This window comes from Dreissena polymorpha, chromosome 1 (genome assembly GCF_020536995.1).
Source record: "Dreissena polymorpha isolate Duluth1 chromosome 1, UMN_Dpol_1.0, whole genome shotgun sequence".
Classification (NCBI taxonomy): Eukaryota; Metazoa; Mollusca; class Bivalvia; order Myida; family Dreissenidae; genus Dreissena; species Dreissena polymorpha.
In genome coordinates, this window is record NC_068355.1 from 123494738 (window position 1) to 123515543 (window position 20806).

General features: G+C 35.8%; 1 protein-coding gene and 1 long non-coding RNA gene across 2 annotated transcripts; both read right to left on the minus strand.

The window, feature by feature from the left end:
- Positions 1-131: 131 nt before the first annotated feature.
- Positions 132-20083, minus strand: LOC127848205 (ribosome maturation protein SBDS-like). Its single transcript, XM_052380525.1, has 5 exons — positions 19795-20083; positions 9008-9137; positions 7310-7510; positions 6843-7019; positions 132-4070 (listed from the first exon to the last, which is right to left on the minus strand). The coding sequence occupies exons 1-5, from the start codon at positions 19926-19928 to the stop codon at positions 3942-3944; spliced, it is 771 nt and encodes a 256-aa protein (XP_052236485.1). The 5' UTR covers positions 19929-20083; the 3' UTR covers positions 132-3941.
- Positions 10920-18277, minus strand: LOC127848213 (uncharacterized). The gene is made up of 2 exons (XR_008034421.1): positions 17732-18277; positions 10920-11032 (listed from the first exon to the last, which is right to left on the minus strand). It is a non-coding gene; the product is annotated as an uncharacterized LOC127848213 (long non-coding RNA).
- Positions 20084-20806: the final 723 nt, after the last annotated feature.

Genomic DNA, 20806 nt, shown 5'->3' on the forward strand with positions numbered 1-20806 from the left:
CCACCCTTAACTTAAATACAGGGGGAATAAAAATGCAGACAGTAAATAATCCAGTAATTCATAATTAAATTGTTTTCCTTCATTGCTGTAAGTATTTCTTCACACTTAGGTGAAATGAAAAAAATCAACAATAACTTTTGCTATATTTTATTTAATGAAAATTATCAACATTTATAACTTCCAACAAGCAAGTTCAGCTTAAAATACCCTGAACCCAATATCTGTTAAACTCTATTTTGCAAGGTTATCGTTAATACACTTGCACACGAAATAAAATGTAAAAAACTTTAACATCTGAAGTGTTATATCAGTGTTATATATTACAACAAGGGCTGTTTGTAAAACCCGCATGCCCTCCAAATGGGATGTCAGTTTTAATGGCCATTGCATGAATACGTTAGAAACCATTTTACTGCTTCAGGTCACTGTGACCTTGAACTTTGACCTAGTGACCTGAAAATCAATAAGGGTCATCTGCCAATTATGATCAATGTACCTATGAAGTTTCATTATCCTAGGCCTATGCATTCTTGAGTTATCACCCTGAAACCATTTTACTGTTTTGAGTCACTGTGACCTTGACCTTTGACCTAGTGACCTGAAAATCTGTAGGGGTCGTCTGCCAGTCATGATCAATGTACCTATGAAGTTTCATGATCCTAGGCCTAAGTGTTCTTGAGTTATCATCTGGAAACCATTTTACTATTTCGAGTCACTGTGACCTTTGACCTAGTGACCTGAAAATCAATAGGGGTCATCTGCCAGTCATGATCAATGTACCTATGAAGTTTCATGATCCTGGGCCTAAGCGTTCTTGAGTTATCATCCGGAAACCATTTGGTGGACAGTGCCACCGACAGACATGTGCAAAACAATATACCCCCTCTTCTTCGAAGGGGTGCATAAAAATAGAGGGCAAAACAATCACCTGAGATCATAGACACCAACTGTTGAAGACTTGACCTGCAGGAAAGTACAAAGTTAGAGAGTCAATATGCCAAGGATGCCCCTACATTCCATTTTTGTGTAAAATTCTCTTATTGAAAACAAGCTTTTCATGCTGAAATTTGACTTGTTTTACTCTTAAGTTACCTTGACCTTTGAGGTTATGGGTCAGGGATACATGCACATTAACTCTTTTCATGGTAGTAATTTGTGATATTAAAGTTTAATGATGCATGAAAAAACCTACAGCTTGTTATAGCTATTTCATTTACAATTTGACCTCCGACCTCTAATTACGACCTGACCTCTGAGATAGAGACAGGTTTAACACATGAAACGCCATGTCCTCATGGTTGTCATTAGTGGCAAGTTGCCTTATTGCCTAATTTCCTTAAAATTGCATGACTATTGACAAAGATTCAGCACGAATAAGCTGTGACCAAATGTTATCTTTTAAGAAATACCTTGACCTTTGAAGTAGTAAGATGTGTGTTACACGTCACACATCCTCTTATGATCAATTGAATTTGTTAATAAAATCTGGCAAAATGTCAAAGTGATGGCTGAGACAGGACTTTTCAAGCTGTTTATGTCAAAATTTGACCTTCAACCACTAATTATGACTTTGACCTTTGAGGTGGGGAGACAGGTGCTCCACATGACATGTCTAATGATGGTAGACCTTTTTGCAAAGTTATTTCAAAATCTGTCAATATTTGGCAAACTTATGGCTGCAACTGAAATTTTGCTTATACTAAGACTGCCACAGCTTTACGCTCGCTTTTCCTTTTGCAAAAGGTTGCATAAAAATTAATGACAATAACACACCACCATCGATACACACAAGTAATCTGAACTATCATGAATAATATTGCAGACAAACCGATGTAACTCCCTCAATCCTACATTTAATATAAGAGTTGTCTCGCATGTGACATAAGCTTGATTTAATACTGAAGAGGTGTTTTTGCCTAATAACTTTTTTATTACAGACATGACCCATATTCAAACTTTAAAAATGCTAAGATTTATATTCTGACCAAGTTGTATCGAAATTGAGTAATTAAAAAAGCCTCAACAGAGGCGCTTTTTACCCTTATTCAAACAATCTGAAAAAGTGTCTTCCCGAGGGGATAAATAATATGGCCTTAGAGTAGTAATGAGCAAACATTGACAAAACACACCGTACATGGCATGCTGACGGACCCTGGACACACCATACACGGCACGCTGACCGACCCTGGACACACCGTACACAGCATGCTGACAGACCCTGGACATTGGGTGATCACAATATCGCATCTGGAGCATGTCCTCCTCAGATGTGCTCAATGATACACAACCTATAGCTTAATTAATACGCTTAATTTATTGTATTTACATGTGCGCGAAATTTCATGTCAACACAATATAATAAATCCACAGTAAGCTTGTCAATTTCATCACAGCAAAGATACAAACTTGACATTAAATATATGTTCTACAAATCCACAATCCTTAGTTCAGAAAAACACAAGCACATACATAAAAGTTTAAAACATACCTATACAATTCTTGTATACCATAAGCTTCAAACGGAGGTTACGTAGCTAACATGGCAAACTTATTAGAAAAATGATCTAAACTTAAAACAAACAAAGGTGTGTACTTTTCTTTGTGGAAAGTAAAACATATGGTTAACAGGTACTTTATTTGTCTTCATGTAAAAAATAAATATCCGTAATACGTGTTCATAATAAATTACAAAAATTGCAATTATTGGCATAACAGATAATACCATGATTACATACAATAACATACATGTTCACAAATGAGTATATGAACAAATATCTAATTAAAGAAAAAGATAAATGTGTTTCTTGATGAAACATACTTTATGTAATGTACATCCATGAAACGAAAGTTATTTGCACATTTTGATTTGTTTATGCACAACAAAGTTTTACAATATATAGAACATTTCAGCACAATTTATAAAGCACTGTTGCATAAAGCAGCATGTAGAAATACAACAATAAATAAAAGATCTTCATATTTTCTTGTTGATTATTTTTACATAGCTTACCATATTTTAATGTATTATTTACAGAAACAATATTTTTGTATGCATCATTCAAATTGCCATTGGGGTTTTCACACAAGTTAATCCTTAATTTTCTGTTTAAATATATACTACTCAAAATTTGCTAAGGATCACTTTTGATTTTCACATTATCTTCAATTTAATTTAATTTAAATTGTTAATTTGCAGGTTTTGATATTAGAATGTGTGTTTTTGATTTTATTATTATGTATAGTTTTATCAATGATGCGTGACGCTGGCTGAATCTAGCTAGGGGTGAACTTCAAATTACACATACTATAAAAAGTGATCCTTAGCAAATTTTGAGTAGTATATAATATGGATTTATTACAACATTTTAGGTAAGAATATTGTATAAATTATATCAGAAAACATAACTTAATGCATAAAGACACTTGTACATGTATTATACTATTTCTCGCCCTGCCGTGCAACAAACCATGCAATATCAACCCTAATGTACCCTCAAATCATAAAGTACAACAGATAAGCACCTTTCTATCTTTTTTTTCTCCTGCGAGACAAATAAAAATTCAAAAACTTAAATTTCAGGAACACAAACCCTCCAACCCAAACAAATACATCAAGGCCTAATTCACCAACTCATTTTAAGACTTTAGAACAAAGAAAGGACTTATAACTAAGTACAAATATATCCAATGTTTGAATATATACAGGCTTCCAATAGTTATTGTGTCATTTTCTAAGAGTCCTACACAAAGAATGATGTAGATGGAGGTGTTGAATGCTGAGTTCGACTTTTAAGTAAAGCTGTTCTTGAATATACCAATTAAAAGAATATTCTTTATTCTTAGACTTAAGTCTTATAATCGTTGGTGTATACAGGTTTAGAACCTGGTTAGATTCATCTCTAAGCTGTGGGGCTTAAGGCATTGAAGCTCGAGTGTTCAGGTCATTCCAATAATTCATCACCCTCCGTCACATCCTTCAGGCTCAGGACTTCAATCTGTGCTCGACCTTTCGTGCCCTCACGTACCAGTTCTTCAACTTCGCGAAATGATCCAGGATCAATCAGGATAACCTAGCAGAAATATGAACAGATTTTTATCAAACGTGTTTTGTAACAGTTTTTCATGTTTTGCTTAAATGACAATTTTCTAACTAATAATCTAATATTGAAAAAATGAAGCTTAGATTAAGTTAGAAAAAGCAAAGTAATGCTCCTGACTAAACAAGAGATGTGTTTGTCAGAAACACAATGCCCCCTACTGCGCCGCTTTGAAATAAAATTCCTATTTATCATTTGGCAGGTAAAGAAATCATCTCCCTTTAAAGCTTATTACTTCCCTAGCATTTTGTCCAATCAAATGGGGGGGGGGGCAGTCAGACTGTAGACAGTCAAAAATGACCAAGTCAGACATAACTGACAACCAAGGCCTTGGTTTATCAAAGAGATCATAGCCAGAGTTCATCATGTATCTATGGGCATAAGTTCACAGATATGTAATGAACCCTACCATTCACAAACAAGGGCTGTTTATAAAACATGCATGCCCCCCATATGAGCTGTCAGTTGTAGTGGCAGCCATTGTGTGAATACATTTTTGTCACTTTGACCTTGACCTTTGACCTACTGACCTGAAAATCAATAGGGGTCATCTGCCAGTCATTATCAATGTACCTATGAAGTTTCATGATCCTAGGCGTAAGCATTCTTGAGTTATCATCAGGAAACCATTTTACTATTTCAAGTCACTGTGACCTTGACCTTTGACCTAGTGACCTGAAAATTAATAGGGGTCATCTGCCAGTCATGATCAATGTTCCTATGAAGTTTAATGATTCTAGGCATAAGCATTTTTGAATTATCATTCGGAAACCATTTTACTATTTCCAGTCACTGTGACCTTGACCTTTGACCTAGTGACCTGAAAATCAATAGGGGTAATCTGCCAGTCATTATCAATGTACCTATGAAGTTTCATGATCCTAGGCATAAGCGTTCTTGAGTTATCATCTGGAAACCATTTTACTATTTCGAGTCACTGTGACTTTGACCTTTGACCTAGTGACCTGAAAATCAATAGGGGTCATCTGCCAGTCATGATCAATGTACCTATGCAGTTTCATGATCTTAGGCCTAAGCATTCTTGAGTTATCATCCGGAAACCATTTAACTATTTCGAGTCACTGTGACCTTGACCTTTGACCTAGTGACCTGAAAATCGATAGGGGTCATCTGCCAGTCATGATCAATGTACCTATTAAGTTTCATGATCCTAGGCCTAAGTGTTCTTGAGTTATCATCCGGAAACCATCTGGTGGACGTACCGACGGAGGGACAGACCGACCGACCAACATTTGCAAAACAATATACCCCCTCTCCTTCGAAGGGGGGCATAATTAGTACAGGAAAGAAATGATAATTATATCATTAAAAAAAAAACCTTTGACAAATCAATCATTTGAGTAATAAATAATCAAAATGAAAAATCTGTACTGTAACTGTGAAAAGAACTTAAATTTTGGGTAAGTAATTTATATAATCTGAGATTTATAATTATACAAATTACTCCCCTTGAAAATAATTGCCTCTAACAAATCTCTATTTTTAGTAGCAAATAATTAAAAGCCACTACCGTGACTGGAGATTCATCGCTCAAAATGTGCAGCTCCATGAGATACACATGCACGCAAAATATCAAGTTGCTATGTTCAATATTGAATAATTATCTTCCTTTAAAGCTTATTACTTCCCTTGGATTTGTATTTTTGACCTTAGACCTTGAAAGATGACCTTGACCTTTAACCACGATGTGTTTGTCAGAAACACAATGCCGCCTACTGCGCTGCTTTGATTTATTTAACAAAAATATATAATTTGGCAGGTCAGATAATTATGTCCATTTAAAGCTTATTTCTTCCCTTGGATTTGATTGTTCGACCCTGTGACCGAGTTTTTGACCAGGCATGACCTATTTTCGAACTTGACCTAGATATTGTCTAGATACAACTTCTGACCAAGTTTTTGTAAAGATCGGATGAAAACTATTTGAATTAGAGAGCGGACACAAAAATTGTGACAGACTAACAGACGGACAGTGCGAAAACTATATACCCCCTTTTCTTCGAAAGGGGGCATAAAAATGTTTGACATATTGATACATTAATGTACAATTGTCATTTTAAATTGGTAATACAACAAAGCGTTTGTAACACTTTCCCTTGAACATTTGCAAAAATAAGAGTAGTAGTTACAAAGCATTGTAGTACTAACATTTAGTATTCATAATTCTGCTGACAAATATGAAAGCCAGTGTATCACAGTGGTTGCGCACTAGCTTTTTGTTTCAAGGGGCCCGAGTTGGTTTTACTATAGCAATATGAAGAAAAATAACCCACCCGCTGGCGGGAGTGGCGGCCATGTTTTCATTCATTCCAAACCAATTTTGATCTTCTTACCAAGTTTCATGTAGATCCATCAAAAAATGTGGCCTCTAGTGTGTTAAAAAGGTTAAACTATAGCTATATGAGGAAAATTGCCCCACTGGCGGCCATGTTTTTCAAGCAACCAAACCATTTTTGATCTCATCCAAGATATCATTGGGTCAAATCTTCTGACCAAGTTTCATGTAGGACTTGTAGGTCCGACAATAAATGTGGCCTCTAGAGTGTTAACAAGGCAAGTGTTGATGCCGCATGACGGACGATGGACATAAGGAGATCACAAAAGCTCAACATGAGCACATTATGCTCATGTGAGTCAAAAAAAGGGAACGGATTTACATATTTTGACAGCTTCCACTGTCTTGAATGAGTTAAAATAAAATGAATTTAAAAAAATGCACCCTACCATCTCTAGTTCTTCATCATCAAATTCATCATGCTCCACTTTCTTGGCAACCTTTCGCAGTTTGGTTTGTATTTTCTTTCCCCCCTCTTTAATGGGCACTCGGACTTTGATACGCATGTAAGCACGCTGGATCTGAATGACTTTCCCGTCCGAAAAGCTCTTGATCACATCCAGCGCCTTGCAATAGAGGAGACATCTGCTAGACTCAAAAAGTCAACTTTAAACATGCTACTTCAGAAGATTTTGTTTTAATCAATAGCAAAAGGTTACATAAAAATATCATATTATCCATAATCTGACGTTATAATTTAAACAAAGCTAGTCATAGTAATTTTATTCAATAACCAGATTTAACAGGGATGATCAAGAAGTTTGTAGAATATCTTCATAACATTTTTATCTGACATCAGATCAGAAATTTTAACAACTGGCAATTTTGACAAAAAAAATGCTTTGTGATACTATACCTGTTGTTTCGAGTTTCTGGTTGGCTTCACTGAGAAGTGCAAATCCTTCATTGCCTTTTCTATCATGGTTACAGTGTAAGGACGTTTTGTCTCAGGATTTACACACTTGTCAGCGACAATTGTTGCAATATCACGAAACATTGATTCCTGCTGGGCGTGCCTTTCCTTTTCAGAAACCTGCAATTCTCCTTTCGCAAGAATCTGAAATGTTCGCAATGAGAAAGTAGAACAAGCAAATTCTTTGAATTGATATCCCCCGCCAATATACTTCTGTACACGAAAGTTTTCTGGACGGATGGACAATGCCAACGTGCATCATCCTCTTATCCATATACAAAAATGTATATACTCCAACCAAGTTTCAATGAAATCTGTCAAAGCACATCCAAGATATGGCTCTGAACACACAAAAAAGCATTTTTTCAAGATACAAAGGGCCATAACTCCGTTATTATCCGATGGTGTTCAATGCCATTTGGCGTGCATCATCCTCTTATCTAAATATATATACTCATACCAAGTTTCAATGAAATCCGCCAAAGCACTTCCAAGATATGGCTCCGGACACAAAAAAGCATTTTTTCAAGATACAAAAGGCCATAACTCCGTTATAAACAGATGGTGTACAATGCCATTTGGCATGCATCATCCTCTTATCCATATATATACTCATACTATGTTTCAATGAAATCCGCCAAAGCACTTCCAAGATATGGCTCCCGACATAAAAGTGCCGGACGGATGGAAAGACGGATGGACGGACAAAGCCAAAACAATATCCCTCCGCCTATGGCGAAGGATAAAAAAGGAGAATACTGTATTATACTGCAATGGTCATGATTAAGCATAATTGATCATTATAATGATTGATAAGTGACATATATATGAAGATACTGGCTATTCATACATTCATACCGTAATTATTTTTTTAGTGTCCAAAAATTTAGATAATTACATGTATTTATGAGAAAATAAAGATGTCCGAAAATCTACAGAATCTTTTATTTTAGAGACACAATAATTATATTGGATTTATTTTCAGAAACATGAATGCCATCTGTATAGCATCACTTAATTCAACAAATTATAGCACATGCTTTTTAAATACCACTTTGTATAGTATAAATAACTTTTATAAATTTTTCAATTGAGCTGTTGGGTGAAACCATTGTCTTTGACCTGTATACATAATAATTTACCCGATTATGCATGTGTAATGTTCAATCGCCTTAAGGCATTTGTAAAACAGGTTGTATGTGATAAGATACACGCAACAGACAGAATTCTGGTAAAATAGCAAAATTGCAATATAAACTGTCCCAACTGTCCCAAAATAAAGAGTCATTAATAAAAGACAAAAACCATATGTAAGATGTGACTAGTATTATTTTGGCTAAAAACAGGGGTGTAACAAGATTTAGAGTGTCCAAAAACTTAAAGAAATATACTGTATATCTCTTAAATAAAATGCTATGTTTTGATATATCAGCATGTCTTAAATACAGGCACCAGTAAAAGTAAACACTTCAAACAATTGACTAACAAAGCTTTAAAATGTATAATAACCAGAAAAAACTCGCATTAACTGATGTCTCATTTTTCTACTAATTCGAATACTTAATTGATCATGGTTTTTTTATCTTGCACTCTTTGTAAATGTGCAACCAGACACCCATCTTCAGAAACCACAAAGGTTACCTGCAGACAGATCTCTGACTGATTATCTGTGCCAAAGACGCTCTTTAAGTCTGCAGCTTTTGCAACCTCCCCCTTGCTGACATTCGTGAAGACTGTGTGCGTTTGTAGGACCTCATCAATATCTGTCTCCCTGCATATAACATGGTCAAGTTGAATGGCAATAGATTTATGTGGATGGCTGCATTTTATTGTGCATTAGGGATATTCAACAATTTATTCGAAGGTCAAGGTCAAATTGAACTTGCCAGGTACAGTACCCTCATGATAGTAAGAAAATATTTGAAGTTTGAAAGCAATAGCTTTGATACTTAAGAAGTCCAGTGGATCTAAACACAAAATTTAACAAAATATTCAGTTACTAAGACAAAGAAGGGCCATAATTCTTACAAAATGCTTGATACAGTTGTCTGCTCTTGTTTATAGATTGGGGTCATGTTTGTAAAGAATTTTGCAAAACATGAAAGCAATATGTCAAGGGACATTGAAAATATTTGAGGTGGTACACAAACTTTAACATAGATTTATCAATAATATGCATATTCTAAATGGAAAAAGGGCCATAATTCTTACAAAATGCTTGATACAGTTGTCTGCTCTTGTTTATAGGTTGGAGTCATGTTGGTAAAGAAGTATGCAAAATATTAAACTAATATGTCAAGGGACATAGGAAATATTTGGGGTGGTATGCAAACTTTAACATTTGCACGCTCACGCCAAAGCCGGGGTGAGTAGGATAGCTCCACTTTATATATTTCATATATAATAGTCGAGCTAAAAAGTACATTCAAAGTATACAATAAGTAGCTAAATATTGTCAACCAAGCCCTACAAATAATACTAAATCGTTTTGTTATTTAATTTTGTGAGCTTTATGAGTACATACATACAGCTCGAAGTTGTTCATAGATATATTTAAGATCATTTTGTGTTAATTTATGAAAGAAAATAGTTAATAAAGCTCATATAACCGATTAAAGTGCCACCTGGATTAAAGGTGGCGCGTTAAGATGAAACAAGAGATGTGTTTGTCAGAAACACAATGCCCCCTACTGCGCCACTTTGAATTTTTTTTTTTATTACATCCCTTTAAAAAATATTACTTCCCTTCTAAAAATGATCTGTACCTGCCAAATGATTAATATAAATTATCTCCCTATAAAGCATGTTACTTCTCTATGATTTTTTTTGGACCTTTGACCTTGAAGGATGACCTTGATCTTGACCTTTCACCACTCAAAATATGCAGCTCCATGAGATACACATGCATGCCAAATATCAAGTTGCTATCTTCTATATTACAAAACTAAAGTTATGGCCAATGGTAAAGTTTTCGGGCGGACAGACAGTTCAAATGCTATATGCCACTCTACCGGGGGCATAAAAAGCCATTTCCAGTTGCAACTCCCAGCGACCTTAAGGTTTAATAGCTGGGAGTTTGATGATTGCCACCAGTGCTAAATCATACATTCCAGACGTCCCAATCTAGGTGGGACAGTCCTGTGCATGTATTTGAGGCTTTTGTCTTGGTGTCCCTTTATGAGACAATTTGTCAGGACATTCATAAAACAAGAGCACCGCCTTGCGGGTGCAGACCGCTCATCTATTTTCTTTTTAAAGGTGAAGGGACTCTCATTTTCAATCACAAAGGAGGGAGGGGTGGAGTGAAGAGCGGTGCATTGTGTGGGTGTGTGGACATTTATTACATTTTCTTCCAAAAATGCGAAAAAAAGGAAAAAAAAATCGGCGGGGGGGGGGGGTGGGGTGGTGGGGGGGGGGTGGGGGGGGGGAATCTTGGGTGCGATGGTTGGACGGTATTTCAAACATAAAATAATAAAAATAAATATTTGTGTTTTTTAACCGTTTCATAAAAAACAAGGGACAAAATTGTCACAAAACCAGGTTTTCATTGTGAAAAAAAAATCTGAAAAAGGGAGAAAACTCAAACTGAACTTTTGAAATGACCAAAAAAAATTAACCCCCTTTGTAAGTTTTTTTTTTTTTAAATCTATTTTTAGTCGTGGCGACCTTGACATTGGAGATATTGACGTGATTCTTTCGTGGGACACACCGTCCCATGATGGTGAACAAATGTGCCAAATGATTTTAAAATCTCACAATAAATGACATAGTTATGGCCAGGACAAGCTCATTTATTGCCATTTTTGACCTTTGAACTCAAAGTGTGACCTTGACCTTGGAGATATCGACGTAATTATTTCGGGCGACACACCGTCCAATGATGGTGAACAAATGGGCCAAATGATTTTAAAATCTGACGATGAACGACATAGTTATGGCTCGGACAAGCTCATTTATGGCCATTTTTGACCTTTGAACTCAAAGTGTGACCTTGACCTTGGAGATATCGACGTAATTATTTCGCGCGACACACCGTCCAATGATGATGAACAAATGTGCCAAATGATTTTAAATTCTGACAATGAACGACATAGTTATGGCCCGGACAAGCTTATTCCGCCAGCCCGCCAGCCAGCCCGCCAGCCAGCCAGCCCGCCCGCATTCGCCAATCTAATAACCAGTTTTTTCCTTCGGAAAACCTGGTTAAAAATGGGGGGGGGGTGAGGTGGGGGGGGGGTATAGTGTGAGGGTGTGGTGGTAATTTGTGAGATGATCTTAAAAAAAAAAAAAAAAAAATAGGGGGGGGGGGGGGATTCGGGTGGGGGGAGGGGGGGGTGGGGGGGGATTCTTGGGTGCGATGGTTGGACGGTATTTCAAACATAAAATAATCAAAATAAATAGTTTTGTTTTTTAACCGTTTAAAATAAAATTGGGGAGGGGGTGGGGGGGGGGGGTATAGTGTGAGGGTGTGGTGGTCATTTGTGAGATGATCTTAAAAAAAAAAAAAAAAAAAAAAAAAAAAAATAGGGGGGGGGGGGGTTGTGGGGGGGGGGGCACGGGCGATGGTTTGGGTGGAGTCTATTGTGGTATGTCAGGTAAGAGTAGTTTTGTCAAAGTATCAATCAAATCTAATCATAAATAAAGAAGTTATGGCAATTTTAGTGAAATTTAATAATTTGACCTTGAGAGTCAAGGTCATTCAAAGGTCAAGGTAAAATTCAACTTGCCAGGTACAGTAACCTCATGATAGCATGAAAGTATTTGAAGTTTGAAAGCAATAGCCTTGATACTTAAGAAGTAAAGTGGATCGAAACACACAATTTAACCATATATTCAAAGTTACTAAGTCAAAAAAGGGCCATAATTCCGTAAAAATGACATCCAGAGTTATGCAACTTGTCCTTTTACTGTACCCTTATGATAGTTTGCGAGTGTTCCAAGTATGATAGCAATATCTATGATACTTTAGGGGTAAAGTGGACCAAAACACAAAACTTAACCAAACTTTCAATTTTCTAAGTATAAAGGGCCCATAATTCCGCCCAAATGCCAGTCAGAGTTACATAACTTTGCCTGCACAGTCCCCTTACGGTAGTTAGTAAGTGTTGCAAGTATGAAAGCAATAGCTTTGATACTTAAGGAATAAAATGGACCTTAACACAAAACTTAACCAAAATTTTCAATTTTCTAAGTATAAAAAGGGCACATAATTCTGTCAAAATGCACGCCAGAGTTATCTAACTTTGCGTGCCCAGTCCCCTCATGATAGTAAGTAAGTGTACCAAGTTTGAATGCAATAGCATTGATACTTTCTGAAAAAAGTGGACCTAAACGCAAAATTTAACCAAAATTTTCAATTTTCTAAGTATAAAAAGGGCACATAATTCAGTCAAAATGCACGCCAGAGTTATCTAACTTTGCCTGCCCAGTCCCCTCATGATAGTAAGTAAGTGTACCAAGTTTGAATGCAATAGCATTGATACTTTCTGAGAAAAGTGGACCTAAACGCAAAACTTAACCGGACGCCGACGCCGACGCAGACGCCGACGCCGACGCCAAGGTGATGACAATAGCTCATAATTTTTTTTTCAAAAAATAGATGAGCTAAAAATGACGTACACTATAAGTTCACAATAAAATTTGCTATTCACGCTCTGTCTGGTAAAAATCTACCATCACTTCTTCCTTTATTGCCCTCTATTAACAAATCATTTCAAATACTTGAGTGCACCAGTTTTGTTTTTGACACCTTATCACTCAGTGATTTATCGGAAAATTATTCATTTTATCAGGCATTCACACCATGGTGTTTCCATGATAATGGTCACTTATTGGAACCGATAGATGCATCTAAGTGAAAAGCCATCTGCTTATGTATATCATGACCTAATCAAGTCCAATGATACTTTAACTGGGTAATCTGTGTATTATAACACCTGAGGCTAAAAACCCTGTCAAAACACTGATTTTCATATCAAACAAATTGAGTGCTCAGAGAAACACATTAATGTTTCACATTAAAGCCGGCCGAGTTGATATTTCTTACAACAATTTGGTTTTCTCAACTGACCAGAATTGATCAGTATTCGTCAGATACATTCTTAAGCTTAACTCTTCCTTACTGATTTTCGTTAAAATTGTGCCAAAAAATGCAAAACGCATCCAAAATTCGAAACCTAATCATGTACATAACGGAATCCTCAAGACTATTTTTAACTTGCTTTGGTTCACGTGAGCGCCAATTTCCCGTGATTTCCACTGCCGCGCTTTTCAAAGCAAAGAAGAACTACTAAATCACAGGTGTTGGGCGCTTGTCCAAGTCGCTTAAACACTATCAATATGTCATAAAACAACATTTTCATCATTTTGAAAAAAAGAGTATGATATTATATATATATATACAAGGTAGGTATCTCTTGACACAGGAAAATCACCTACATCAACATGTTTAAGCCATTTAAATTCCTAAATGGCGGTCGATTTTCGTAAACTGTGTACCTTTTTGTTGGGAAAGGTTGCCTCGTGACGAAAAATGACCACGAACGGCTACTTGCCAACATAAACTACAAGAAAACTCTTCTCGAACTCGTAGAAATGCCAGGTCGGCTCTCATCTGACCGAACGTTCAGTGCCGATTTTTACAAGAGTAAAACTATCGAAATATCGCGCCCAACACCTGTGCTCTGAGTCTGTGCATTTATTTTCATTCTTCAGGCGAGTCCATGCTTTGAGCGAATCACGTGGTTTTACATGTGACCCGCGCGTGTTTATATTAAGATCATTTCTGTCCATGGACAGAAATTGAAAAGCCCTATCTTTGTACTGATTTTGGGCATTTCTTTACCGATTTTGACCAATTTTTTTTGCACATCTGACATTAATACCATTACATTTTGACTAATAATTACCTTTGTGCGACACATAACAAAAATGGGAAAATATACCAACATCAACTCGGCCGACTTTAATGTCTGTTTTCAACTGATTTTCAGAAAAAAAATTGTACATATTGCGTCAATCTAAATATAGAGTTAATCGACTTTTGGTTAAATAAAAACAATGCTTGATGCACGCACATTACGTTAAATGATTTACACATGTTCAATAGTGCCCTTTGTTCCAATTGGATGTCAAATAGAGCCCCACACTTCACTTTATGTAGTCATCTGCATAGTGCACTCGTGTGTTTACTTCTGGAAAATGGAGAATGTTTGTGTTTCATGAAATTCTTAAACACATTTTTTTATCAATATTGGCCAGAAGTTATTAGCTTTTGTAAGTAAAAAACTGTTTACTTTTTTTGTGTATAAGTAATTTGTTTACGCCGACTCGCAAGAAGCGGGAAATACAATAAACAAGCGTCAAAAACCTTTAGAATAAGTAGATTTATCAGAAAACACGTAAAAATCATTGTATTCCTTAATGCTTTTTACATATGTTATGATTTTCATTAAAAAAACTTGTAAAAACATGGGTCTTATTTTCGTTCTCAACTTTGATTGACAAGTTACACAAATCGGCTGCTGTAATAAGTCACGTAACCAGGGTCAAATCATGGGGTGAATTAATTTTTAATGGTGTACACTGAAGGGTTCAAAAGCAGGTACTCGTTGTTTGGGCGTCATTTAAAGTTTTACATGATATGGTGGTGCTGGAAACTTGCAAAAAATCCTTATCAAAAGAGTATTAACATAACAATTAAAGTTGCTAGCCATGTTGAAACAAGTTATTTATCAACTGAGGAGCTGCGCCATGAGCGCATGATACGCCCGTCGTTCGCCAATGAAGTAGTAAGGTAATAAATAACCCTTTGAATCATTTTTTTACTTCAGTTGGCAGAAGACAGCTGGAATATTTGTCAAAAAAATATGTTCAACTCACCCATTTGAGTATGTGTGTATGGAATTCCAATGTTCCAGTCAAATCTCATCCAGTTGAATATGTGAATACTTGATAATTTAACATTGTAACATGGTAAATCCGATACGGTAGGACAGTGAATGAAATCACGAAATTTTGACGAACAAAGTCGCATAACTCTGGAACGACAATTCAGAATTCCGTCAAAAATGAAAGGGGATCAGGGTTTATGAATATTAAGATTGTGTTAAAATTTGAAAAAAATCCATCGAAGGATATTTGAGCTACGGTAGGACATTCAATGAAATCACGAAATTTTGACGAACAAAGTCCCATAACTCTGGAACAACAATTCAGAATTCCGTCAAAAACGAAAGGGGATCAGGGTTTATCAATATTAAGATTGTGTTGAAATTTGAAAAAAATCCATCGAAGGATATTTGAGCTACGGTAGGACATTCAATGAAATCACGAAATTTTGACGAACAAAGTCCCATAACTCTGGAACGACAATTCAGAATTCCGTCAAAAACGAAAGGGGATCAGGGTTTATCAATATTAAGATTGTGTTGAAATTTGAAAAAAATCCATCGAAGGATATTTGAGCTACAGTAGGACATTCAATGAAATCACGAAATTTTGACGAACAAAGTCCCATAACTCTGGAACGACAATTCAGAATTCCGTCAAAAACGAAAGGGGATCAGGGTTTATCAATATTAAGATTGTGTTAAAATTTGAAGAAAATCTGTCAAAGGATATTTGACGTAGCGTACGACATTAACAGACGGACGGACGGACAGACGGACGGACGGACGGACAGACGCGGGGTATACCATAATACGTCCCGTCATAGACGGGCTCATAGACGGGCGTATAAAAATAGTTCCTATTAATATGTTTCACTATTTTTAATCTTAATTGTCACTATATTTGACATGTCAAAAATTAAGAGGTTCGAAAGATGATTTGTCCATGATATGACTAGTCTACCGGTAAATCTAGTTGCAATAATCCAAATCCCAGCTATTGACCTTACGGGTCGCTGGGAGTTGCAACTGATTACCCGAATTTCCATAGAAACTCGCCGCCCAGAATCCGGGCAGCAGTTCAATCGGAAATATAAGCCTCATAAACTATTTTCTGGCATAAATAAACACAAAAAGATCATGAATATATCAATAATAAGCACATTAAAACAACTTACATGATATGGTATGCTCGCATAATATTGATATTAATCCAAAGTTTCAAACACGTCACAATTCATTTAAATGTGTATGTTTTTGCAATGAACAAAGCCGAGTATTACGAAATTACCAAATTCGTAAATACGCTATCGACTATCTCCGAAATCCTCTGCGAGATAGATCTTGTGTCTAATCTACCAATTGTTATATACAGACTATATCCGGAACTTCCGTAAGATAGATCGAATCGTCAATTCAAAACTTCGGCTTTCGGTTTGATTATGGTTTATCATCAGTTGCAAATTGATGTCGGTAATAACAGGTATTGTGTTTGTTACGATGTATTAGGTTGATTGAACTCGATTTTATAGACATACGTGAAACATAATTTTTTGACATTAAAAAATCGGTTAACAAGGAGAACTCTGACCTGTACGTATGTACAGTATTTATAAAAGCTCAGAGCATTCAAGAAGAACTACAGTCAAGTTACCATTTCTGGATCAGTAGCATAATAAAGTTGTTCTGGTGAAAAGCAATAAATGTTTTGAGACTTCTTTTACACCAGTTTGATTTAATATTACCCTTGCTTACTGTTTCAGCGAATAGTCTTATTTTAAGCGCAGGTAAAATGTATTTGTTACACCTTTTTTTCGCCTCAGAATTCATGCAATAACAGATCCGTTTTAGCCATAACGGGTCACGTGATCGAAACCATTCAGGAGGGCATCTAACACACTATTTGAACTGTTAACCATGAACAGTGTTGTTTACAATGACCAAGTAACATTGCCAGTTATAAATTATATTCATTTTGTTATTATTTATTGTTTTTTATATTTTATCTTGTATCAGGTGTTTTTATCTGATTTTGGGGAAAGGGCCTGGCCTTTTTTGAGGGGAAAAAATTGCATGAAACGCTGGATTTTGGATGAAAAAAATCACAAGAAACGCCAGATTTTGGTGGAAAATAAGGAAAGTCTTAGATAATCAATGAAGCATATTTTACTGTTTTTAAAACAAATTCAAGGAAACAGAAAATTTAATTATGCAATATTGAATTCATTATTCTTCTATTTTCTACACTGGATCAGGTTAACTTAAATACCGGTATTTAAAGGTTTAACAAGGGACAAAATTGTCACAAAACCAGGTTTTCATTGTGAAAAAAAAATCTGATAAAGGGAGAAAACTCAAACTGAAAAAAAAATCTGATAAAGGGAGAAAACTCAAACTGAACTTTTGAAATGACCAAAAAAAATTAACCCCCTTTGTAAGTTTTTTTTTTTTTAAATCTATTTTTAGTAGTGGCGACCTTGACATTGGAGATATTGACGTGATTCTTTCGTGGGACACACCGTCCCATGATGGTGAACAAATGTGCCAAATGATTTTAAAATCTCACAATGAATGACATAGTTATGGCCAGGACAAGCTCATTTATGGCCATTTTTGACCTTTGAACTCAAAGTGTGACCTTGACCTTGGAGATATCGACGTAATTATTTCGCGCGACACACCGTCCAATGATGGTGAACAAATGTGCCAAATGATTTTAAAATCTGACAATGAACGACATAGTTATGGCTCGGACAAGCTCATTTATGGCCATTTTTGACCTTTGAACTCAAAGTGTGACCTTGACCTTGGAGATATCGACGTAATTATTTCGCGCGACACACCGTCCAATGATGGTGAACAAATGTGCCAAATGATTTTAAAATCTGACAATGAACGACATAGTTATGGCCCGGACAAGCTTATTCCGCCAGCCCGCCAGCCAGCCCGCCAGCCAGCCAGCCCGCCCGCATTCGCCAATCTAATAACCAGTTTTTTCCTTCGGAAAACCTGGTTAAAAAAATGAAAAAAAATAAAATTGTTTTACTTTTTTTTTGGAGGGGAAAATGAAATCTAGGGGAAAATTTACCAGCTGAGGGAAACAAAAAATCGGAGGGGAAAGGGCGGATTTTTCGGCGGGTCACAAAGAAGGAAAAAAAACACTGTGTATCTACACTTTATGCATGACATTATTGTGTGAATTATCTTTTGAAAATCCTATATAGATCGAAAAGATATGGGCATCTTATAAACTATGTATATTGACATTATTGTTTGAATCATATCTTTTCATCGATATTGAACATGGGACGTAAATAAAACATTAAGATTGAGGTCATTTATTGAAAGAATCAACAAGATTTGCATATATTTTAATATAATATATTAGCAATACGCGTATTATCAAGCTTGATCCATTATTACCCTAATTCTTCATTTCATTTAAGGTGTTGCAAAATCTTAAGCACGAATCAAAATTGAAATGGACGTTTGCAGGCAGAAAGAATACTAAATGGCCTTTGAATTACTGCATAAACTTCTTACTTTCCAATAGAATTAAAGCATGTGGCCACAAATAATGTTTAACCTCGAATTGGAAACGAGACGGAAGTCAACAAAGTTGTATATGCTATAGTCTGGTTGAGTCATGGGTAATTTTCATAAAGTTGTTACATCACAAATATTTTATAAATATATGACCATGAATCATAATGAAAATAATTATTAACCTTTCTTCTTTAAGATTAGTTGCTTTTTCCAAATGTTTATCGTCTTTAAACATCTAAATAATCGACTGTGTTGATAGTGTCAAACTACCATCATGAAAATAAGCTTCCGGTTGATTCGTGGGTTTTGATTGGCTGCCATAATTTCAAGATTTGCATACTATAAATAGCCTTTAAACTGACCTTGCAGAACAGGTTAATTTCTTGTGAAAAAATGTCAACAGACGATGTAGCATGGTAAATACTCATAAATAAACAATTCTGTGTTACTTTAAAACACTATATGAACAATACATAAATGAGGAAATACTTCATAAGGACCTATCAAGTTATAATGAATTACACTATTTACTTGTTTTTGACGCATTTTTGATCGGAAAAAAATGGTGACCATGTCAAAACATTTTCCGTAACGAACTGCATCATGTGCTAACGTTCTATCACGAGATTGCACGCGATTTCTATACCCACGAATCAAACAGAACCCACAACTTAACCAGTAACAACCATACACATGTCAGCAAAACATACCGAAATGTTTGACAAAGAGTAGGCTCCGATTACAACTCAATCAATGCGTTTAAAAGAACATGCCTTGAATATTCTGTGTGCAAAAAATCATCTAAAAATGTCAATTATTTATCGCGATACGCAGTCTTGAACATCAAAGTGATTGGCTATGGGTAATGATTCGGTAATGGTAACTTTACTGTACCAGTAAATCATAACTTTAGCACAGTCAGCCGATTGTAAAACTTTCATTCAAATACGTATAAAAACAAAATCAACATTACACCTCGTGTGGAATACATACACTTTATTTCTCCACGAAACGACTTTATTTGGATAGCTGGCTATCTCAAATCGCTTGCCACCTTTCTTAAGCCGAACAATCGCCACATTGGTCAAACGTTTCTGGCCTGTTGGTTGCTTTACGTTATGTGACATGCTTAAATATATAAATCTATATAATATCAAACAAAGTGAAGAGCGTATATTTCAAGTATAAACTTAAGTTTTCCTATTAAATTACAGATAAACATAAAAATCCAGTTTCATCTGGCAAAAAATATATTTCGCCACCGGAAGTAAATACTAAATATTCTTCGAGAGTAATCGCCCCTTTTTTTAGGGTTTACAGTCAAAACGGCCCAAAGTCAAAACGACCCCTAGTCATTCAAACCGGCCCCTTGTAATAATGACCGAAAACTTGGTCAAAACGGCCCCAAATTTGGTCAAAACGGCCCCACTTTGGTCGCAACGGCCCCAAAGACAGTTTTTAAGTTGGTCAAAGCGGCCCCACATTTGGTCAAAACGGCCATTAACTGTTATATATTTTTAGGTTGGCACAGACGCCTGAATCGTCGGACTGGCTACGCTACACTACTCTATACCCTCATCCGAACCATCCACGAAGAGGTGATTGAAGTAGAGAACATGATTGTGCTTGTCAATGAGCAGCAGCTGCAGAGGATCCAGCGGAAACGAATGAGTGATGAACTTATTAATGACTGAAATCAATAAAGATATTGATTTAGCTTGGCGTTTGTGCGTTTGTGTTACGGTGGTGCTAGTGTGAAACATTTTCGTTATTTCTTGTAAATTATTATGTTCGACAACTATTAGAATGTAATTGATACAAATAGAACATTTTTTTCACATAAATCATACTTATATATCGCTTTTTTTTCTTCCTTGTCAATTATAATGTTTGACACGTATAAGAAACTATTTGATAATTATTATGTTTTACTTTAAAAAAATCATTTTCTTACTCATAAATATCTTTCTTGTCATTTGTTATGTTAGAATGTACTTGAAACAGC